General features: G+C 34.9%; 1 protein-coding gene across 11 annotated transcripts in view; it reads right to left on the reverse strand.

Annotated features, from left to right (window-relative positions):
* Positions 1-1,220: 1,220 nt before the first annotated feature.
* Positions 1,221-25,011, reverse strand: part of LOC120086318 (uncharacterized) — a 53,013-nt gene continuing 29,222 nt past the window's right edge. For all 11 annotated transcript variants that reach the window (XM_090317996.1, XM_090318002.1, XM_090318004.1 and 8 more), the window contains 16 exons: positions 24,015-24,175; positions 22,925-23,101; positions 22,680-22,769; positions 18,563-18,643; positions 17,798-17,941; positions 17,524-17,606; positions 17,211-17,349; positions 16,703-16,786; positions 16,185-16,346; positions 15,924-16,011; positions 14,819-14,896; positions 3,880-3,946; positions 3,679-3,778; positions 2,755-2,871; positions 2,611-2,667; positions 1,221-1,588 (listed from right to left, as the gene is read on the reverse strand). In XM_090317996.1, the coding sequence (XP_090174122.1) occupies positions 1,454-1,588; positions 2,611-2,667; positions 2,755-2,871; positions 3,679-3,778; positions 3,880-3,946; positions 14,819-14,896; positions 15,924-16,011; positions 16,185-16,346; positions 16,703-16,786; positions 17,211-17,349; positions 17,524-17,606; positions 17,798-17,941; positions 18,563-18,643; positions 22,680-22,769; positions 22,925-23,101; positions 24,015-24,175 (1,763 nt within the window). In that variant the 3' untranslated portion in view covers positions 1,221-1,453. The remainder of the gene's footprint in view (positions 1,589-2,610; positions 2,668-2,754; positions 2,872-3,678; positions 3,779-3,879; positions 3,947-14,818; positions 14,897-15,923; positions 16,012-16,184; positions 16,347-16,702; positions 16,787-17,210; positions 17,350-17,523; positions 17,607-17,797; positions 17,942-18,562; positions 18,644-22,679; positions 22,770-22,924; positions 23,102-24,014; positions 24,176-25,011) is intronic.

Below are 25,011 nucleotides of genomic sequence, written 5' to 3' on the forward strand. Positions count from 1 at the left end.
TTTTAAAAGTTTGGGGACCAAAATAAAACAATATTCAAAGTTCAAGAACTAAAACATACATTTTAAAAGTTTCAAAACCAAAATAGAACATTATTTAAAATTCAGTGACCAACATAAAATTTAAATCTTTAAACAATTATTTTGTAAGTTGTAACAAAGTAAAATTAAATATCAATATAAAAATAATCGAAATGTCAACAATTTAGTATTAATTTTCTAAACATGATAACCTGTTTTTTCTAGTTTAAACTAAATATACCAAACAATATTTTATTTTATTTCATAATTGATTTTCTAAAGCATAAGTATTCGCAATTATTTAAAAAACTATACCGATCCCAAACAAAATTTCAAAGTTAAAGATAATTAGCACATTCCTTCTACAAGCCATCACGAATCATTTGAGAGTTAACCCTTGCCTCATAAACATCACTTATTGCCAGAGTATGACTCAATTGATACACAACATATATTAGCAACTTTGAAGTTTAAATCTCCCACTCCAGGCCATGGACTCAGATCAGAATCTAAATTCAACACCTTATTTATCCCAACATCCCTGCAACCTAACACGTTATCATCTTATGCTATCAGACTATTTCCACAAACCAATACTAGTACTTTCAGCACACTTTATCTTCACTTACATGCATCCTATAAAAATTCTCAGGAGATCACCCAACATAGAATTACTTCAAACTAAGCACACTTAATCTAAAATTCCTATTATTGAACCACCAAAAAGAAAGGTACACTTTATTAATATATGTAATAAATTCAAGTAATAATAATAATAATTAATCAACTAACCTTTTTGCTTATTATGTTAAAAGTGATTAATATTTAGTTATTGAATAAAACATATTCATACTAAAAATTTATAGCTCCCAAATTTCAAATTCAATACTCAAAGTTACGTCTCTCCCAACCAATACGAACATAACTCAACTAATATAAATTTATACTATCGACCTCAAAGTTAGAAGTTCAATTCTCTCCCATATTTTTCCAAAAAAAAAATCCTCACATGATTTTAGACTTTACATTAGTGTTTGTGCACTTTTCGAATTGCCACAAATAAAAATAAAACAACACATAATTTCATAAATTTACAGAGATAATTGCTCAAATGGAACAAAAGTTTAATTCTTTCCCCCTTTGCACCCAACAAAAAGTCGAATTTAATCTAAACTTTGAAAGCATCCCATTGAACCATCAAATTAAATAGATAATACAAACATGCAACTTATATACCCTCTTTTAAACCAAGCTAAAAAATTATTCAAATTTATCACAACCCTAATTCTACTTTCACAACAATTTCAAAAGTTAATCCACAAACCTCAATACACCCATTCAGTATTCCATTTATAATCTCAGAAATTTATACAACAATTTACAGGTCACTTTTGCCAAATTGATGCATTTAATAATATTTCACTAGAAATTCCCATCAGCATTTCACTAACAATTTTGACTTTTCTTCTAGGAGCTGGAAGGTTGACTGCAAATATTTGTTGCTTTCATTCATACACAATTTGGCAGTCTCTATCAACTTGGAGCAAATTGCATATGTTTCATCTTTTATCTGTCACAAGAGAAGGTCAAAAGTATGAGGAGGAAATATGTTAAATTATTGCTTAAAATAACATTTTAGCCCTGGTTTCGTATCATATTGGTACCAGTATTTAATGCCTAATTTTAGTCCCTACACTTTCAGTAAATCTTAAAACTACTCCCAAGTCAACTTATTATTAAAAATGAAATGGAACCAAAGTACATGAACCTAAATGAATTTTATCCCCCAATTATGTGTTCGGTATGGTAAAAGATGATCTGTTAGTAATTTCACACGGTATATACAAGAAACTTACAATGTCCTTGGTGGCTATGAATAAGCATTTCATATAAACATTGGATGTAAAAATATAATTATCCTTCAATCTGATCTCCAGTTTCAGAACTCACCTTACTTTTTTCTAACTAACCCATCCCATAAGGTATCTATCTTTACTTTTAGAAGTAGATCTACTTTAACTTCTTCCATACTTGGTATGACAACAAACTTGGAAAAAAAAAAAATCAATTATACTCCTAAACTTGGACAACTATGATGAATCAATTTAGTCTTTTCATAAAAATTCTGTTTTTAATTTAGTAATACATAACTTTTAACACGTGTATAAGACTTCTTTAATGGAAAGATTAATGTAAATTAAATAGAAATGCAATAATCATATAGATAGTAGCAGTTGTTTTAATTAAATTTGAGTGGTCTTTTCATCCATTCATCTTCCTCTATTTTCCTTTACTTATTTTGAAAGAATTGTGTGATTATTTTCTTCAACTTTGGTGGAATTTTTGAAGAGTAATTTTATTTTGATGATTTTTAGCCGATTATATGAAATCAAATAAAAATAGTTATAAATTGCTAATAAATTATCAAAATTGATTCACTCGTAAAAGTTCAAGATTTAAATTGACTCACTTATATAAATTCAAGGTTTAAATTGATAGTTTTAATTTATATAACCGCAAAACTTAAAGGCATAAATTGATATTCGGCCTCCAAAATTTAGGCTATCCTAAAAAGATTTGATGGCAACTTACTGTGAAAGACGATAGGATGGAATTACAAACTTCAAGGGCCATTACTCCACGTGCAGCCTACTCAGATCAGAACAGAGGGTCAGAAGCTGGGCTCTAATAATTAATGATACAAAACTTGAGTTATTAAATATATGTTATAGTTACCGGAGAAGACTCCTGCAGAACAGCATCAACTAGATTCCGTACAATATGCTTAGACAAAGAGACAAGTTCATACAAATAGGCCGAGTCACCAAAGAAGACATTGTTTGAACCCCACAACTGTAACAGAGAATGAACTTCAGGCTCTTTTTATAACTTGCTAACATATTGTTGGTTTTTAAAAATTAGGAGGTTGATATTGTTGCTCAACAACTGATTCCACATTTTGACAAACATTCTAAATTTCATTTGAATTTTAGAAAAAGAAAGTAATATTTTTTAATGTTTTTTTAGAAAATGAATATTATCGAGCTGTATCCGTCATCAGTCTTCATTTTTACCACACAAAAAACTCAAGGCAAAAGCCATAGCAAAAATTATTAATAAGCAGGCCCCTGTTTTTTTTTATATTTTTTTGTGGGGGGTGGTGGGAGTCCAAAAGGTTTCCAGTTTTGGAAAGATACAAAGTCTGTGACAATGGAGATAATTTACCAAATGTACTGAAAATAGATGGACAAGAGCATCGGAGCATCACTCTCCTATGTCCCACATCAATTGATGTAAAAAGAAAGAGAGTGCAGAAAAGATATTAAAAAACTGAACTAGACCAGAAGCCTCTGTCATACTCGTACAAAATATAGGACGAAGGTTGTAACATGTAGAACATACAGAAAAACAAAACATAGGATGAAGGTTGTAACATGTACAACAAACAGAAAAACAAAACATAGGAGGAAGGTTGTAACATGTACAACAAACAGAAAAACAAAACATAGGATGAAGGTTATAACAAGTACAACATACAGAAAACCATCCACAGTTCTAGCAAGTTGCTAAATATATCATGTCTTCTTATCATGTATGAAGATCTCAAGAACTAATAACCATTATTTTTTAAATATCAATTAAAGATGACAAACAACATACCACTCCATTATCTGCATGATACGGGAGTCTATTTTGGGAACATGCTGCCAATAATGGAAGTACCGCACATAAAATTCCTGTCCTCATCCTAGGAGTCATCCTGCATTGATGTTGTAGAACAAGTGTAAACGTCACAGTGATAAAGTAGAAAATAAAAATGAAACAAGATTTGCAACACTTATGATTAAATAAATGCTCTACCATGGTATATCATTTACAAATGATACTAAAATCTTCGGGAAGTAGGCACTTCCATGACCAGGATTACCTTCAAAAGAGAAATGAAGCTATGAGAATTGAAAAACTGTAAAGCACATGTGCCGTGTGTGTGAGTCAAAATTACATGATCAAAACACCATGTGGAATTTTTGTAAAAGGGCTGGAAGCAACAGGGTGGCATTTGGTTGAGTGGCAGACGACCACAATTATGTTTCGCGGGTATAGGAAGCTTGTTATTAGAATTTTATTTCACCAGGGGAATGGCTTTGGTGTCCTCCCTAGGAGAGGAATTCAATGTAGCACAATTATTGTGGACATTCTTTTGGTTAACTCCCAAACGGTTAGGCTATGAATCATCTAAAAGACAGGTTGATGTGGTGCAAAGCTCAATAAATTTTAAATAACTTTTAAGCTCAATATAATAATTTAGTCAGTTTTTTTATCTTTTCTAGAGTTTATGGGTTCAGATTGACGTTTCTAGTTTTTCTTGCACTTTGTTATGGCTTCTCTTTTGTAGTCTTCCACTTCTTCCACGAAAGTTCTCTGTTTCCTTTTTACAAACAAACAAAAAAAATAAAATAACAATAATACCAATAATCATCTAGGAAGGCGGTAGATATCTTATTATTAGTCGCATCATTGCATGTCTAAGATGTATTTTTTATGTTAGCAACTGTTAGATAATTTTTTTTTTTTTTTAAAAAAAAGGAAACAAGCCTCTTCAATAAGATAATGAAATGAGACAATACAAAGTGATAGTAATAATAATGAAGAGATAGAACTAAAGCCTAAGGATCAGCAAGTGCACAAGGACATCACAACTACGTTGACACCTCCTTAGCACTCTTATCATTTCAAATACAATCAATACTAACCAAAAACTAAGGTTCCAAGAACAAATAGGAGCTGTTACAAGCAATATATGATCCGAAACAAAGCGATACAAAACTCAGAAACTAATACTAGAGTATATATGTAAACAGAGGAGCTTATTAGTTTCTTGTCCTGGGCTTTCATGTATGCCTATATATATATTAAGCTCTAATCTATAGAATGAATTAGATTCTTTAGTATTTTGATATCACAATAACATAGTATCAGAGCTCTAGCCAATTAGGGTTCGGTTGACCTTAGGGTTTGAGAGTTTAGAACCCATTTATATTTAAGGTTTTGGGTAGTGTTTAGGTTCATTTCTGCCTGTCGCTGCTGTCTACAGTGTATTCACCATCTGTCGCTGCTGCCGCTGCCGTCACTGCCATCCGCTGCTGCCATTGCAAGTTTGGTTAGTTTTTTGCGTTATTTTTTGACACCGCTCGTTCCAAAGGGAAGCCCAGCCGCCGATATACAAAACCGTGGTGGTCCCGCGTCCATCTGATCAATGCATGAGCTTCACGCGCTGCCTTAGTCCTCTGCCGTCAGCCCATGCACCGGTGCATGAGAGAGCGCGTGTGACCGGAATCTTCTTCGACTTTTGGTTTTTCTTCCGTTTTCCGCTACTCTGGACCTGTTTGTGTTGTTGCTATGGTCATATTCAGCTGGTGGTAGACATCAGTTTGGAAAAGGACCAATTTTTTATTGGAAACCTTGTCTAGTTTAACTTTTCAATGGATTTTTCAGAAGTTGTGTAGTCTATTAGGTCTGATTTCGTGGGTTCAGATTAACTTTTGCAACTCTACATTTGTAATTCACATATGGCTAAATATGACCATGTAGTGATGTCTAATGTGGTTCAATTACGGTCTCAATCCATCCACGGTATATCTAAAAAGCCCGTTGTTCATTCGATGAGTTTGCTAAATCTCAACAATGCCAGATATCATTGAAAGCATCTTCTTCATCATTTGCACATGCCCCTTACAACCATTGCTAATTTAGGTAACATGAGTCATTGTCTTCTTTCATCCTCTACACAATGGGTCATAAACTCTGGTGCTACTGCTCATATGACAAGCAATCCCAACTTATTTTCTACCCTTTTGTCTTCTACATCCCTCCCCAGTGTTACCTTAGCAGATGGATCAAAATCTTCTATTCTTGGATCTGGCACTGTAACTCTCAATCCATCTCTTTCTCTGTCATCTGTCCTACATTTACCAAGTTTTCTTTTAACTTGATCTCTATTAGTCAAATAACTCGTGACCTTAATTGTTGTCTTATTTTATCCTGGTTATTGCTTGTTTCAAGATCTTGTGACGAAGAAGATTATTGGGAAAGGATATGAATCTGGAGGGCTTTATAATTTTGATCACCCGATATCGACATCAACAACCGTTGCTTATTCTGGCATTGTTTCTCCGTTTGATGCCCATTGTCATCTTGGTCATCCCTTTCTCTCAGTCTTAAAAGAGTTGTGTTCTCAATTTCATAACTTGTCCTCATTAGATTGTGATTCATGCCAGTTTGCCAAACTTCATCGTATAATCTCAAGCCCTAGAATTGATAATCGAGCCAATTCTCATTTCAAATTAGTTCATTCTGACATTTGGGGTCCTTGTCTAGTTGTGTCTAAAACTGGTTTTTGGTATTTTGTTACCTTCGTTGATGATCACTCTCGCTTGACATGGGTATATTTTATGAATAATCATTTTGAATTACTTTCACACTTTTGTAATTTTCATGCTAAGATTCGAACCCAGTTTGGTGTTCCCCTTAAAGTGTCGAGAAGTGACAATGCCGGTGAATATTTTTTAGAAGCACTTACATCGTATCTAAATAAGCATGAAATTATTCATCAATCATTTTGTACTGATACTCCTTAAAATGGTGCTGCTGAGCGAAAGAATCAGCATCTTCTTGAAACTGCACGAGCATTATTCTTTCATATGCATGTTCTAAAGCAGTTCTGGATTGATGCGATTTTAACGGCCTGTTTATTTTTAATTGATCGCATGCCTTCATCAATTTTTAAAGGTTAGATTTCATAACATGTTCTATTTCCTACAAAACCTTTGTTTCCTATTGAGCCGAAAATATTTGGTTGTACTTGTTTTGTTCAAGACGTTCGTGCTAATTTGACCAAATTAGATCCAAAATCCTTGAAGTGCATCTCTTAGGCTATTCTTGTGTTCAACAAAGATACAAATGTTATTGTCCTAGTTTGAACAGATATCCCGTATCTCGTGATGTTACCTTCTTTGAGGACAAGCCTCACACTCCATCTTTGTCTAGTATGAGTTAGGGGGAGGACGATGATCTCTTTATATATACCATTTAGTCTCCCACACCCAATCTTAATCCATCTCCTTCGACATCTATCCCTCCTTGTCCACCTATTATTAAACAAGTCTACTCTCAACAATAACAACCTCTAGATGATTGTCCTACTCCAGGAGATTCTTCGTCATCAGATCCAGGACCAAGTGATGACCTTCCTATTGCTCTTCGTAAAGGTAAACATTCTTCTGCTTTCCCTATTTCTTCTTTTGTCCCAATGACCACTTATCATCTTCAACATGCTCTTTTGTTGCATCTCTTGATTCTATCTCGATCCCCAAAACTATTCATGAAGCTTTGTCCCATCCTGGTTGGCACAGTGCCATGATAGAGGAGATAAATGTCTTAGATGATAATGGTACATGGGATTTAGTATCTCTTTCTGCTGGAAAGAAGGCAGTTGGATGCAAATGGATGTTTGCAACTAAGGTCAAATCCTGATGGCTCAATTGCTCAATTAAACAACGCTTGGTTGCCAAAGGCTATGCTCAGACATATGGAATTGATTATTTTGATATTTTTTCTCCCGTTGAAAAACTAACTTGTGTCAAATTATTTATTTCCATGGTAGCATCTCACAGTTGGCCTTTGCATCAGCTTGAGATTAAAAATGCTTTTCTCCATGGTGATCTTCAAGAGGAATTGTATATGGAGCAACCACCTAAATTTGTTGCTCAGGGGGAAAAGGATAAAGTGTGTCGGCTTCGCAAATCGTTGTATGGGTTGAAACAAAGTCCACGAGCATGGTTTGGAAAATTTAGTCAGACACTTAAGCAGTTTGGAATGACGAAACACAAGCTAGATCATTCTATCTTCTATCAATGATCTACGGGTGGTATTATTTTACTCTTCGTATATGTTGATGATATTATCTTTACTGGGAGTGATACATTAGGTATGTTATCTCTTAAAACATTTCTCCAAGGTCAATTTCCTACTAAAGACTTGGGAATTTTGAAGTACTTCTTGGGTATTGAAGTCATGAGAGGCAAGAAAGGTATCTTTATATGACAGAAATATTTGCTTGATTTGCTATTTGAGAACGGAAACTTGGGCGCCAAGCCATGTAGTACTCCAATGATGCCTAATCGTCAATTTACAAAAGATAGAGAACCATTTGAAGATCCTGAGAGATATAGAATATTAGTTGGAAAGTTGAATTATCTTACAGTAACATAACCAGACATATCTTATTCAGTAAGCATTGTGAGTCAGTTTATAACTTCACCCACAGTGGATCATTGGACTGTAGTACAACAGATTTTATGTTATTTGAAGGTTGCACCTGGACGTGGAATCATATATAAAGACCATGGTCATAGGAGGATTGAGTGCTTCTCAGATGCTGATGGACAGGATCAAAAGAAGACAGAAGATCAACTTCTGGCTATTGTGTTTTTGTAAGGGGCAATTTGGTTTCCAGAAAGAGTAAGAAACAGAATGTGGTCTCGCAATCAAGTGTTGAATCAGAATACAGAGCTATGGCACAATCGGTATGTGAAATAATGTGGATACATAAACTCTTATTTGAGTTAGGCTTTAATTTTACCATTCTAGCCAAGTTGTGGTGTGACAATCAAGCTGCTCCTCATATTGCTTCTAACCCAGTGTTTCATGAGCGAACTAAACATATTGAAGTTGATTATAATTTTATTTATGAGAAAATACAAGAAGTGATGTAGGGGTATTTTAACCAAACTAAGTCATCTTTTATAATTGTTGTATTGTTTAATTCTATTTTAGTTCAGGTGTGAACCCCTTTGGGTCTATTCAAAGGGGCCTAGGTTTAGAATTAGTTAGTTAGGTGTGTAACAACCCTTTCCCTTTGGGTCTATTTAAAGAGACTATTATCTTCATTTTAAGGATGAATAACAATACTCCTACTTCAAGATTGCTCCAAGATTTGGGTCTACTTCAAGATTGGAATCAGAGCACCCTATGTGATAGGGCCTCATGGTGAAGGGAAATAATCCTCCTCCTTCGTCAAATGCGGAAGCATCCACCTCCCCTCGATCGATCAACAAGAGATTTACTGCCATCGAATTGTCTGTCAACCTGCTCAACAAGGGTAAAGAAGAAGAGACTCACGACAGCCTACAAGAAAATCAAGAAAGTGGTGAACAACAGATGGCTGAAACAAGAAAGACGGGAAAGCAAGGCCATTTTGTAATTAGAATTCAAGAACAAGCACATTCTCCTCCAAGAAATCAGCCAAGAACCAATTATACACAATTTCTTGAAGCCAAGAGAGGTTTGGGTGGTGCATCAGGTTCCCAACAAGCTCAGCTTAAGCGCGAATTCCACATAATTGGATAGGATATGACTCAGAATCTTCTAAAGAAGACATCCAACCATAGCTAGATAGCCATTATTCCCGAAGGATTTTTCAAGAACGGTTTATACCCAACTTATGGGTATTATGGACAAGGAACCTTCCAAGATTGCCAAGATTATAGGCATAATCAACGTGGACCACCATGGAGACAAGAATCAGACTACAAACTAAAGGTGGACTTGCCAACATACAACGGAAGAATGAATATTGAGATCTTTATGGATTGGGTTAAAGAGGTTGAAAGTTTTTTCGAATATATGGGCACTCCGGAGAACAAAAAGGTTAAGTTAGTATCTTTCAAATTAAAAACTAGAGCGTCTGCATGGTGGGATTAGTTGCAATCCATTTGGAAATTGTATCGGAAGCAACCGATTACAAGCTAGCCCAAGATGTTGCGTTTGATGAAGAAGAGATTCTTGCCAATTAATCATGAACGACTACTGTACAGCCAAATTCAACACTGCAAACAAGGGAATCGTTCAATTGAAGACTACACTTGGGAGTTTCAACGACTAAGTACACGCAGAAAATGAAAACCAACAGATTGCACGATTTCTTGATGGCTTGCGACCAGAAATTCGGGACAAAGTCCATCTGCACCCTATGACATGTCTGTCTGAAGCTGTTTCCATTGCTACAACGATTCAGGATGATGAGTTGCAAAGACAAAAATGCTGGAGCTCTAAATAAACGATGTGGGACAAGGCACCTACACAGACCAAGAAGCAGACAAGTGACAGCCCATAATATACTGCATTAGTGGCATCTTCATCCTCCAAAACAAAGGAGCCAACGAAGACAAATCCTCTAACAAAAGGGACTTCTACTCTTCAACCTCGAACCACTAATCCATATAATAGACCTAATCTAGGAAAATGTTTCAGGTGTGGACAACTAGGACATCTATCAAATGATTGCCCCCAACGTAAAAATTTAACCATTTAAGAAGTCGAGGAAGCCAATGACAATCGGGAGGACATGGATGACTTTCAGGTGACAAACCTGGATGAGGGAGACGAATTTTCATGTGTGGTGCAGAAAATCCTTCTCACACCAATCACAAATACAAATCCTCAACGCCATGCCTGTTTTGAACGCGCTGCACAATCAATGGGAAGGTATGTTCAATAATCATTGACAGTGGAAGCTCGGAGAATATGGTATGTAGGAAGCTGGTGCAGGCGCTAAAATTAAAGTTAGATCCTCATTCTCACCCATACAAAGTGGGCTGGATCAAAAGGGAGGAGAGGCCATGGTAAATGAACTTTACGCAATACCTCTATCCATTGGAAGTCACTATAAAGATCAAATCATTTGCGATGTGATCGACATGGATGCTTGTCATGTTCTCCTTGGACACCCTTGGCAATTTGACAACCAAACATTATACAAGGGACATGACAACACATACCAATTTGATTGGATGGGAAAAAAAGTTCTACTCTTACCTTTACCTACCAATATGTCCAATCCAAACTCATCCAAATCTCACAAACAAAAAGGGCAACTTTTTCCTTGATTCCATCCAAAAGCGCCATCACTCAAGCATCCACTTTTAGTTCAGATCTCCTTGTTAAAGACAGCAAGGACACTCACACCCTCCCTAGCATAATCAACACTTGGGTGACTAAATTATTGGAGCAGTGGCCTGGCCTCACCAAACCGCCAGAAGGACTACCACCCTTAAGGGATATACAGCATAACATCGACTTCATCCTAGGTGCTTCCCTTCCTCATCTACCTCGTTACAAAATGAGTCCACGTGAGTACCAAGCAATGCATGATATTATTCAAGAATTATTGGTCAAGAAGCACATTCAACCGAGCTTAAGTCCATGCATCGTCCCTACCCTCCTTGCTCCTAAAAAGGATGGCAGCTAGCAATTATGCATTGATAGCCGGGCAATCAACCGCATAACTATCAAATATTGCTTCCCCGTACCACGGATCAGTGACTTATTAGACCAGTTAGCCGAATCAAAGGTCTTCTCCAAAACAGACCTCCACAGCGGATATCATCAAATAAGGATTCGAGAAGGGGATGAATGGAAAACAACATTTAAAATCAATGAAGGATTTTTGAATGGTTGGTGATGCCATTCAGTCTCTCAAATGCACCAAGTACCTTCATGCGATTAATGAATCAGATATTTATGCCTTGCATCAACAAATTCGTGGTTGTATACTTCGATGATATCCTTATTTATAGCAAAATAAAAGATGACCATCTTACAAACAAAGGAAGTTTTTTCTACCCTTGCTACTAATGATTTAGTCATTAATTTGAAGAAATGTGTTTTCCTCACTAATCAAATATCATTTTTAGGTTTTGTCATCAATACAAAGGGCATATTGGCTGACCCAACAAAGATTGAAGCTATTAAAGGCTGGCCAACACCATCTACAGTGAAAGAGGTCCAATCTTTCTTAGGTCTTGCATCTTTCTACAGAAAATTCATTAAGAACTTTAGTTCTACTGCAGCCCCCCTCACCAACTGCCTAAAGAAAGGGCAATTTCTCTGGACCGAGGAAGCAAATAATAGCTTCAATAAGTTAAAACTTAAACTCACATCCCCACCAGTTTTAGCCAGCCTTGATTTCTCTAAACCCTTCCAAATCTCTGTGGATGCTTGTTGCAGTGGCATAGGGGCTGTCTTAACTCAAGAATCTCACCCCATAGAATACTTTAGTGAGAAACTTAGTGAAGGCTGAAGCTAGACAAAAATAGACCACTTACGAGCAAGAACTATATGCCTTAGTTAGGGCTTTACAATATTGGGAACGCTATGTAATCGGTAAAGAATTCATCCTCCTAACTGACCATTATTCCCTAAAATTCATTCACTCTTAAAACACATCAGTAGAATGCATGCTAGGTGGATATCCTTTATTCAAAAATTTGATTGTCATTAAACACACTTCTGGTGCTTCTAATAAAGTTGCAGATGCCCTCAGCAGAAAATCTACACTTTTAACCTTACTGCATGGATCTATTATTGCTTTTGACATGCTACCAGAAAGTTATGAACTAGACCCAGATTTTGGTATAATCTGGAAGCAATGCCAATCCCACATTGCAAACAAAGACTTCCATATAATGGATAACTTTTTGTTTGAAGGCAAACTACTGTGCATTCCACAAGGATCCCTCCGAGAAGCCCTATTGGCAGAAACTCACTCCAATAGCCTAGCTGGCCATTTTGAAAGAGACAAAACGTATGCCGCTTTGACTGAGATTTTTTTGGCCTCAACTACAACAGGATGTTAACAATTTTGTTAAGAAATGCCTAATTTGTCAAAATGCAAAAGGGCACTCTCAAAATGTTGGTCTCTATACCCCTCTACCAATTCCTACTAATATATGAGAGGATTTATCCATGGATTTTATCCTTGGATTACCAAGGACTCAACGAGGATTTGACTCCAACTTTGTCATTGTCGACAGGTTTAGTAAGATGGCCCACTTTATCCAGTGTCGAAAGACACCTGATGCCCTTAATATTGCCCATTTGTTCTTTAAAGAAGTCGTTCGACTTCATGACATCCCAAAAACTATAGTATCCGACAGAGATGTAAAATTCATGAGTTTAATTTGGAAAAGCCTATGGAAAAAACTAGGCACAAAACTAAAATTCAGCTCAACAAGTCACCCTCAAACGGATGGCCAAACTGAGTTAATAATAAAATTGGGCAATCTTCTTCGTTGTCTAAGCAGTGATCAACCACAAACATGGGACCTCACAATTCCACAAGCAGAATTTGCATATAATAATATGCAAAACCGCTCAACAGGGAAGTGTCCCTTTGAAATTGTTTATAGTCATCCTCCCCATTTAACTTTTGATCTTACTAATTTACCACCTTGTGTTGATCTCAACCCAGAAGCTGACCTAATGATTGATCGAGTTCAGAAAATACACGCTGAAGTCGTGGCCAACCTCGCTGCTGCAAACTCAAAATACAAAGAAGCAGCCGACAAGCATTGCAGAAAAACAACATTCTCCCCCGGTGACCTTGTCATGGTGTATTCAAGAAGTACGTCTATCTGTCGGCCATCACTCCGAGCTTTCACAAAAGAAATACGAACCATTCACAGTAATACAAAAATTTGGAGACAATGCCCTATCAAATAGAACTCCCTTCTTCAATGAGCATCAACAACACCTTCAATGTAGCTGATATTTTTCCATACTACGCTCCAGACGAGTTTACTTTAGCTACATAAACTCGTGGACGAGTTTCTTTTGGGAAGAGCGGAAATGATGTAGGGGTATTTTAGTCAAACTATGTCATCTTTATAATTGTTCTATTGTTTAATTCTATTTTAGTTTATGTGTGACAAAGCCCTTCCCCTTTGGGTCTATCTAAAGGGGCCTAGGTTTAGAATTAGTTAGTTAGGTGTGTAACAGCCCTTTCCCTTTGGGTCTATTTAAAGAGACTAATATCTTCATTTTAAGAATGAATAATAATACTCCGATTACTCCAAGATTTGGGTCTACTTCAAGAAGGTTTGGTGTCTACTGGATATGTGAAGACTGGAGATCAATTAGGAGATATTTTCACCAAGGCCTTAAATGGAGTCGGAATTGACTACCTTTGTAACAAGCCAAGTGTGATCAACATATATACACTAGCTTGAGGGAGAGTATTAGAGTATATATGTAAATAGAGAAGCTTATTAGTTTCTTGTCCTTTATTGTCTTTTCCCTGTAGTCTAGGGCTTTCATTTATGCCTTTATATATTAAACTCTAATGTATAGAACGAATTAGATTGTTCAGTATTTTGATATCACAATAACACAACCATCATAACCATCATGACGTTTTGCACAAAAAAGTTGAAGCTATTAACTCAATAATACTAAACACACAACTTATCATTCCAGCTTATCATATGGAATACTTTATATCAATCTTCGAACATCTTGTTCAAACTATTATGCTTTATTCACCTTCCAACTTTGAAGCCCCCTCCCTAAATCAGCAAGTCATTACCCTATAACCTTTTCACCACTTTTTTGTTGCTAGAAGCCATAACATTGGGGATGTAATTGCATACGTTTCTTAAGTTGATCAATAAAGTACATAAAAAAGCATAGGTGTGTATTAGCCTTTTCAATCTGGCTAATAAAAATTATATCACGGTTGGATTGTAATAAGTATCTTTGGAGTCTTATTGTTGAAGTTTCCAATCTCAGACGTTGCTATGAAAATGGTTAGAGGGAAGGATAATTAGCACTAGCAGTCTACTAAAGCATAGTTACATTTCTACAGGAGATATAGTTTTAGCACAATTAGAAAGAAAAATCTCACTAGGATATATTAGCAAATTCTTTTATCAAAATAATAAGAACCAAAAGAGAATTATACTACCAGGAAGCATAACCAAGAAGCTGCATAATTTTTTAATTGAGGAGAGTAGAAGTTCAGCCTCAGCTGCTGCACGGGAGCCTATACAAAGAAGTTGATGCTTCAATTCATCTGTTACGTGATATTTATTTGAAGAATGGAGATCTGTTACATGATATTTATTTGAAGAATGGAAACCACTCTTAACAATAGAAGAAATAATTGCAGGCCAATAATAATCAGAAACATGTCACTGAATGTTTTTATTATAAATAAATCCAAAAATTTACGCACAGCAAACTGATGAAGGATAAGTATAGAGTTGCTAAATATTGTGATTTTTTTATATTAGTGAGTGTTCAGGCCAACCCTACAACATTTAAACATCAAGAAAATTTGTAGAATACTAAATCCTAGGTAGGTGGCTATCGGGGATTGAACTCATTCCCTATAAGTTCTTAATCTTAACTATACCCATGACCCTTATTGACCACTAGTCCAACCTATGATGATTAATCAATATAAAATAAATAAATAAATATTGACTTAAATAAAGAAAAATGAAACAGATAATTGTTGCAGTAATGTGCATGTTTATGAAAGATTATATAGTTACCCTCAATTTTATGTAAACTGCTTAGTATAACCATTAGTGTATAAAGATACCTTGTCTCCCCATACCTTTAAAATTCTCTTTTGATTATGGAAGTTTTATTTCTTATCAAGAAAATATATATTAATTGGGAAGAATATTATTATTGAGGCACAGAACCTCCTGCTCTAATACCAACTTGAAATTTTGGAAGAAATAAAGTTGTTGTATTTCTTCTGTATTCTAAATCAAATACAACATTCTCTTATATAGAAGAAAGGGAAAAAAAATATGACAAATACAAATAACAAATATAATATACACATCGTGCACAACTATCATTACAAAAGATATAAAAGAAATCCAACAAATATCAGTGACACCTTCGCTTGCTTAGAAATTTTAGTAGGTCATAACCATATAGAATTTCTCTTTGTCAAAATTTAGAAGGTTGATTACTCGACCAATGGAAGATTTGAGTATGATGTTAGAAATAAAAACAGCAATAGCTTCCTCAAAAAGAAGTGATGAACTGACCCTCCTTAATTTCCATATTGTGCAAACAGCTGATTGCTGAATCTATTAATTCATCTGAGTGAGAAATTAAACCAGCTAACCAGGCGACCTGACATGAAAACAATCACAGATCTGGTTATACGCAACTCTCTCTAATTCAATGTCCACCACTATACGTTTGAGAGGAGGTTCATAGCATGTACTAAGAAGTTATATGAAAGATTAGCAACTTGTTTAAAATTACAAACAATAATATTAACACGGACGAAAAGATAAAGTTACCTCGGCAGTCTCAAGGTAAAGATTAAACTGCTTAATCTGAGCTGATATCGACGGTAATGTGACTTCAGAAAATGCTATACAGGCTTTGACAAAATTGGCATGTTTCATCACATCTTTTAAAGCCTTTACTGCTAAACCATTACTAGAATGTACGAGAGTTTCCTGACAGTAAGTCGAAACAATATCAAGAGACTTGAGATTGGTATGCAAATAAGAATCCATCTTGGGGGATATTTAGACATCACTGCAGCCTAACGTGTGCTTGTTAATTTTGTTTGCCATTAATAACCATTAGATAGCTTCTCTTTTTATACTTGAATTTGTAAGTCCCTTGGCCACAGTTGTAAAAACTGAGTAACAATCAGAGAGTTGGTTCTACATGATGACACAAGAAAATACTAGAATAGAGACTGAAGATTGAATGAGGCGATAAATTAGTTAGATAACCCAGTAAACTGCAAGAATTTATCAGAGTAGGAAAAGGTCAAATTGTCAATCACAAGAAAATACGCACCAACCTTAAGCTCGTCTATTTTACCAAATGCTCCACGACACTCAACTAAGAATGCTAGATGGCGTTCCCTCTCTATCCCAAAGTCCACCTGTATGAATTTCATACAAAACCACCATCCAAAAACCCTTAGCAATAGAAAATGGAAGTCACAACCTTAGGCCCCATTTGTTGACCATTTGGCTTTCTATTTTTTAAAATCATGCTTGTTTCCACATAATTTTTTGGTAAGTTTTCCACATTTCTTAAATACACATTTGAATTCTAACCAAAATTTAAAAAGCAAAATTAAGTTTTCAAAATGTGGATTTGTTGTTTTTTTTAGAAGCAACCCTTGGAAAAATGTCATCATCAATGAATGTGGATTTGTTGTTGAGAAAACATGTTTAAAGAGTAGATAATAAAACAAGAAAAATATAGGTGGAAGTAGTGATTGTAAGCTTAATTTTCTAGACGAAAACCAAAGACAAAATGATTATCAAATAGGGCCTTAGATATCAACTTAACTCACATACCAGTTGGACAAAACGAGAAAGCAAATGTTCTGGTTGGTTATCATCATCTTTCATGTTCGCAAAATCAAAGCTATCGTTAAGAGCCTGAGAAATTTCAAAAAGCAATTCTATGGTTGCTGGATCACGTATGCAAGAGTTCCTGGCCAATGAAATAAGAATTTGATAGCTACCACCAGAAATAGAATGCAAAGAGGTACCTAATAAAAGCTGTGGTTTAGGAAGTAGGATATATGACATTCATACATATATACAAAAATAATAATGAAGATAATGATAATAATCAGAAATGAACAGCAATAAAATTTGAAGTTACCTAGTAGCCATTTTAAGAATATCAATGATGACAATGGTCCTTGGTCTCCCAACAAGCACATCCAAAATCTCCAGAAAGTGGCTCTAAGAAGAAAGAAATTCTCCGCAGTTAATAAGCATGTCAAGATCTCGATTTTCATAATAAAAGATCAAAAAGCAATTACTTAATTAGATTATGATAGCTTCACTTATGCCAGTTCTAATACAAACTATACAATGAATAGAAACATGGCGAAGATGTTATGTAGAAGTTTGATAGAACTGAGGATCCGTACTAGAGCAAATACATCTTCCAAATGCTGGTAATGAGAAAGAAGCTTCCCTACGATAGACTGCAAACTGAGGACTCCATTTTCATCTATCCCTTTATTGCATGTTCGCTGTGAGATAGCCTCTAAAATCGTTTTTATACAGCTATCCTGGAATTAAGTATATTATAAATTTGTAATTCAGATTCAGATGCATCGAAACACTATATAGAACAAAACGTGACATCAGGGAGAGAAGAAGCTTTTGAAAGAGTCACAAGTGAAGACTTCTATTTTCAATGTTATCAGACAAACTTAAAAGAATGAACAAAATTACAAGTCAAAGCAGCTGAAGAAAAATATGTAGTCGATTCATTTTCGAAAAAATGATGAAAAGCATTTATTTTGTTAGTTGAACAGTTGCATCAAATTTAAAAATCATAACTCGGACTATGGTACTGTTGATATTATAAGGCATTTTTAGGGACTAACACCTCCAATGCTCTAAAGTCTCAATTTTTGTAAATATATATACATAAGAATGAACAGGCTGAATGGAAGGATTTGAACCTGACAGAGATTAACCTTTCCAAGAAAAAGGGGATAAGCAACTCCAAAGAAGATACATTACAAATATTTAACACAGTGCTTATTTCTCTCCTTATCCTTTTCGTAGAAAAAGAGTTAAGTCACAGCTCATGCAAAAGGCCGGAGATGATATTATGTAAGCAAAAGGAAAATGAAGTAATAAATGATCCTAATCAACAAGGCCGCATGTTGGCTCAAATTTACCAAATGACTCTGAAGAACAATATCCAAATAGGCATCAATGACCGTCAGATACTCATCAAGGCTCTCATTTTGTGCAATGACCTGGTATAGTAAACAAATTCATGTCGTAAGAGGAGAAGCAAAAAACTTGTGCTGCAGAATCAAACAAAAAACTACTTCAAGCAACAATTTATTGTTGGCTAGTCATAAAAAGAGGCAATCAAGAAAGAATAACTCACCACCTTGCCTAAGCGTCAACATTGGATCTAAAAAATTGTTTCACTTTGAATGGTTGAGGAATTTCATATCGTAACCACTGAGAAACTAATAGCTTAGGGGGTCGGCATACTTACATACACCTAGGTTGAATTATATATGTGAATTTAGCGAATGAAATAATATACAACATTATGTAATACATTTTATTAGTTTACATGATATCACAAATGGTATCGCGTTCAAACCTCCACAATATTACATTTTTTGTTAGACCTTATGCTAATTTTTGAGCCTACAAGTGAAGTAGAGTAGTAATGATACACTGAAAAATCAAATTTACTGACATTGAAAAATCTATTAGCTTAAGTCTTTGGTTCAAAGATAATCTAACATTGTGCCAGGGTCTTTTAGGGTGGAGGCGAATTTGAGGATTCAGAACAAGACGTAGGTAGCCAAATGACTTTGGCACTTCCCTCTTGAGCAGAATTCTCTTTGGCACAGGTATTGCTAGTAAATATGGTCATCCTCCTTTCGAGTGGGGTTAAGGCACTTACGACTTTCCGCATCGGAAATTGAAGAAGGATATTTCTAAGGAGCTTCCTTCTCTTGCTCCCTCTGTTTGCTGTGTGCTTGGCGAGGGGAAAGAGAATTATTTTTAGGAAGATCAGTGAGTGAGGGATAGACCCTTCTGCTCTTGTTTCCTCATCTTTATCATCTTTCTTCCCTTAAAAATCATATGAAGCTCTTTGTTTGGTCGGGGAGTTATTATTCCTTCTCATTTGGGTTTCATCATTCTTTATCCGATCGCGAAGCGATGGATATGAGCCATCTTTGTTTTTTTTTTTTTAAAGAGTATTCCTTTGGGCTTGGGAGAAGGGAGATTGGTGAGTGTGGAGTCTCAACCCTTTAGAAGGGTTTTTCGTGTAATGTTTTCATCATTACTTGATGGTGAATCAGTTTTTCTATTCTTTGGAGGATTAGATTTCAAGGAAAGTGTTTTTTTTTTTTTAATGAGAAGAACTTTCATGGAAAAAAAGTGAATGAATACACGGGCGTACAAAAAAACAAAGCCCACAAAAAGGGGAGAGACCCTCTACAATAAGGGACTCCAACTATATAAAAACAGACTCATCCATAGGAGAAGGGTTAACCAAACATTGGAAGAAAGACTTACACGAAACCTAGTCTAAAGGATTAGGGCTCCAAACTCTCACATCTCTCCTCCCAAGAAGAAAGGGATGACTCTCAAGAAAAGAGAAGAGGGCCACTAAATCCGTCGTTTTCCTATTGGAAAGAGCACGACGGAACCCGAAGGAAAACGTACAAGAGCTCCCTATCCACACAAGAAAATCTGTCATAAAACAATTTTTAAAGGAGGACATAGTCGTGTGAACACGTTAGATCGGCTTTTGAGGAAGTTGCCCTCACTAGTGGGGTTGTTTTGTTGTATTCTTTGTCGAAATATGGGGGAAGACTTAGACCATATTCTCTAGTAGGGGTGGAAACGGTTCGGTGGTCAAACTGAACCAAACCAAATTATTAGTTCAAACCGAACCAAACCACATATATGCAATTCAGTTCGATTTTAAATTCGATTTTGGTATTTCTAAAAAATCTATGTTATATTTTTTTTAATTAAAAAACAGTTCGATTCGATTCAGTTTTAAATGCGGTTTTATTCTTTTTTTAAATATATATATATATATATATTAGTTAAAAATGGTTCTGTTCGATTTCAAATTCAGTTTTCGAAATTGAAACGAACCGAACCAAATTAATTCGGTTTCAAAACTTCTTCAAACCGGACCGAACCGCATTTTTCGGTTTCACTAAATTTTTGGTTCGGTTCGATTCGGTTTTTGCGGTTTGAATAGCCACCCCCATTCTCTGGAGTTGTGAGTTCGTGACATCCATTTGGGGTTATTTTTTTCAGAATTTTGGTTTCTCTCTTGCTTAGCATAGGGTTATGATCAGAGAGTTCCTCTTCCATCCGCCCTTTCTTAAGAAGGATCGTTCTCTGTGGCTTGCTGGGGTGAGTATCATTTTTTGGGTTCTTTGGAAGGAGCGGAACAATATAGTGTTTAGAGGGTTAGAGGGGAGTCCTAGGAATGTTTGGTCCCTCACTCCCTTCTTAGATACTATGTTTCCCTCTAGGCTTCGATTTATTTTTATAAGAAACAGAAGAATATACTCAAAGAGGAGCAAAAGAGAACAACCTAAGGGCAGGGGATGAGATGACCCCCCTCCCCCTCCCCCTCCCCCACAAACACTAATGTATAAGAGCCCTCCAATTGTTGAAAATCATGGAGAGGCTATAATTACAAAAGAATTTGATATAATTGGTGCACCACCAAGAAGCTGTATGTTGAACAAAAGTCCAAAAAGAATTAAAAGAAACAAACTTATCTTTAAAAATTCTACTATTCCTTTCTTTCCAAATGCACCACAAGAGGGCCCATGAAGTGCATCTCTAAAGAATCTAGGCTTCGATTTTGAATACTTTATTCTAATAGGATCTATCTTGTATAGTTAGACTCTCATTCTCTAGCATGGCTCCCTTCTTTTGTGGACTTGATTTTTTGTATGCCTATGTATTATTTCATTTTTTTCTCTCAATGAATATTGTTGTTTCTATAAAATAAATAATAATAATAATACAAACAAACAAACAAACAAAAAAACATGGTGCAAAGGAACCAAAAACAAATTTGACTAAAATGGTTTTCCAAAATTGTGCCAATTGTTGCATACATCCACAGATGCTGCACATCTATTTTCATACTTTCTGGCTACAAGGATTTTGCTAAATTCATTTCATGTTTCCTATCATTTATTTTACTGGATTTGTAAAAGGAATCTAGTGCAAATTTTCGTAAGTTGCAGGTAGGTTTTGATGGATCTCCTAATTTTTTTCCTTTTTTTTTTTTTTTAATGAAATATCACGTCTTATACAGCATTTATAGATCTATATTGACCCAAATATTGACACAAGTATCTGAAAGAAAGGCCATATTCTTACATAATTTCTGCTTGATTTCCGATAACCATGTAATGAAACGTGGAAGGAAAAACCACAATAAAAATAGAATCGAATGAGGCTACTAGTGAAAGATGCATAATAGCAGCCAAATGGAAAGATGAGGGATGAAAGATGTGAGCTACATGATTAGCTGCCGTGATTCAAGCATAACAGAACAGTTCTGTCCAAGCTTGCTATTGAAGTATTAATATAACTAAATTCTAAGGGAAATACCTTTTTAATAAATAAAATTTGAGTCAAGATGTGCACAACCTAGCTCAAACACTCACACATGTTTTCTTTGAATAAAATCTCTTTTATTTTGAAATTCAAGCATTGTAGGAAAATCAACAGACAGTCGGACATTCAATCATTACAATAACATTAGTACATGAGAAAATAACGGATATTTTATAAATTACATTATTTTACTTTGAAAATGAATAGAGAATTTGAGATTTTTTTAATGAAAAACTTACAATTAATTATAACAATCTCTATCATCATTATAGTTCCAGAGTAGCTTCTCTGAAAAAAAGTAATAAAAATAAAAAAAAATAATAATAAAGGGAAAGGGATCCAGAGTAATTTGTATAACTTGCCCTAAAAATAATGCTAAGAAATTCATGAGCTCCTATTTCAATACATTATTTGTAAAAGTTTCAATTGTGCTAATTTTTTGTAACAATTTTAGTTATTGGATAATTCATTAAATTTGATTTAGAAATGTTTTTCTTATAAAATGAAATTAAAGAATAAAAGAACAAAATCCAAGTGCCGGTAAATCATACAAGGTAATTAACTAGTCTTCCTCAGAGCACAAATTTCAATAAAAATTATTCTCATAATTTGAAACCGTTCCTTTAAGAATTTAAAATGAAACTAAATATAATTTCATACCTTAAGTACATTATTCATTACAGCATCCACAATATACACAGGAGGTCTCTTCTCACAAAGCCTGAGCCCGAGTAACCTGTAATTCATGAACTGAACCGAAAGAAAGATGAAAAAACTAAAAGATCCAAAAGTCAATATAAAAACTTAAATGGCCTCAGAGAAAATTAATAAATATTGCAGCACTGGTTTAGATAGTTTCCAACTGCAGAATAATTAGTTTGCAGCATATCACCAGATAAAAATACCTGACGGAAGGATGAATCATTGCTATGATCAATGAGCTGGAGAAATTCCATAGCATTCGAGCTCACTACTTCAACTGCGAGTTCCTTTAATATGTGATGAAGAACAATTGAGACACACTGCGAATTCTCCATATTCCTTCCCAGTCCAAGTGCTAGAAGTGTTCCATCTAGTTGTCTCTTTAAGAAGACATTGGAAAGACGTTGAGTATCAGCCAATCAAATTCTTGAAGCTTCAACATAACGTAATAGGGGGGTGTTACGTATTTCGGTTCTTGGAAGGGTTTCAGGGCTGGCTTAACGATCAATCCATGTTTTGATGATTCCTCGTAACTTGTCAATTTCATTTGTTGTTTCAGAAAAGATAGCCTAATAGGGGTGAAATGACAAACCAACCAACTAAAATGGAAAAAGAAGGTTCATTTCCTTCTTCTCACTTTCAAAAAATGACTTCATTCTTGATTCTACAGAATCTCTTCCTCACTTTCTCTCACATTATTTCTCGCTTCCCTCTTTATATTTTAATTCCGTTTTTAAATTACTTCTCTCCTCTTTGTTCCAACACTTTTAATCAACTTAATCGATAATCTCACCAAGTCACTATCTGCACTTTTTTTTATCTTCATTTTAATTTCTCCTGTATTCTTGAAAATTGTGTAAAGATCAAACTTTTATATATATAATGTGGTAGAATAAGCATAAATTAGGATATCTTAGTTAAATCCTTAATTAATTAGGATTAAGATTAATTTCCTTGATTTATTAGAATTGGTCTCTTTGATTAATTAGAATTAGAATTAATTTGCTTTACAATTCTCAATAGAGGAAATGTCTTCTTGTTTTCATACTTTTTTATTCATAATAAAAACTTTGATTTTATTATTGGAGATTCCTCTCCTTTTATCCTTTAGACTGTACTAATATATATATATATATATATATATATATATATATATATTTTGTAAAGGATCCAGTTTGGTCAGTTTTTCTACCCAAACTTAATCGAACTGGTTTTCACTATTTTAGGATTCAGGACAGAATGTAACTACATAAAAACTGCAAGCATCTCATTTCATACTCGAAGACAGCATACCTGAGAGGCATACTTAAATATGCATTTTACAATATATTCAATTGTTGGTTCCATCACTCCAACAAGCAAGACTTTGTTATCCGTAGAACTGCCGGTTTCTTTTGCTGGTATGAAATATTTCAATTGAGCATTCATGTCATTGACACATGAGACTAGCACTCCTGGAAAATTTACATGATTTCTCACAATAAGAATGAAATAGTCATTTTAGTAGCACGTCCAATACCAAAATTGGCCAATTCAATATCCTATATGCATCAATCAGAAACTCGACATAGAGAATTGGAGGAAATCTTATCTCCAGGGTCAAAAACTTTGCCTTGGCCTATACAAATGTTCTTTCCAATTCACGTGAAGTCAAATACAAAACTAACATAATTTAGTAAAAATGTTATACATCTGGCGGCAATTACCCTAAAAATATTAAGCATCCACTAACCAGCCAGACTCAAATAAACACTTTTAAACGAAGCAGCCATAATATTAATTTTTTTTTTTCCTTTGATAAGAAACTGCTAGGTTACCAAATCACAGAAAATATATGAAAACATAAAGATATCTATATTGCAATATCAAGAAGAAATTACAAATAAACAGCCTTTCAAAAGGGTTATGTCTCTCTTACAACCAATCCACTAAAGACTAACTAACCAAAATGATCCCCCTTCCTAAGGTGCTCAACTTCTTTTATATTTTTTAAACAAGAAACAAGCCTCTTCATTAAGATAATGAAATGAGACTAATGCTCAAATTACAACAAGATACTAGTAGAACAAAACTTTAGGATCAGGAGGTGCATCCGGGCATCTCAACTAGGTTAACACCTCCATAGCATCCCATCACTTCCCAGGAGAACAAAATAAACAAAAATACAACTGGGAAACAAAACAGGCCCAAACACTGAGGTCCATCTAATACAAAGTTATAAAGACAGCAAAACAAGCAAAGGAATTTAATAAAAACACCCAGAAGAGAACAAGAAACCCAAAGAACAACA

This window comes from Benincasa hispida, chromosome 9, assembly GCF_027475165.1.
Source record: "Benincasa hispida cultivar pf3 chromosome 9, pf3_genome.v1.1, whole genome shotgun sequence".
Taxonomy (NCBI): domain Eukaryota; kingdom Viridiplantae; phylum Streptophyta; class Magnoliopsida; order Cucurbitales; family Cucurbitaceae; genus Benincasa; species Benincasa hispida.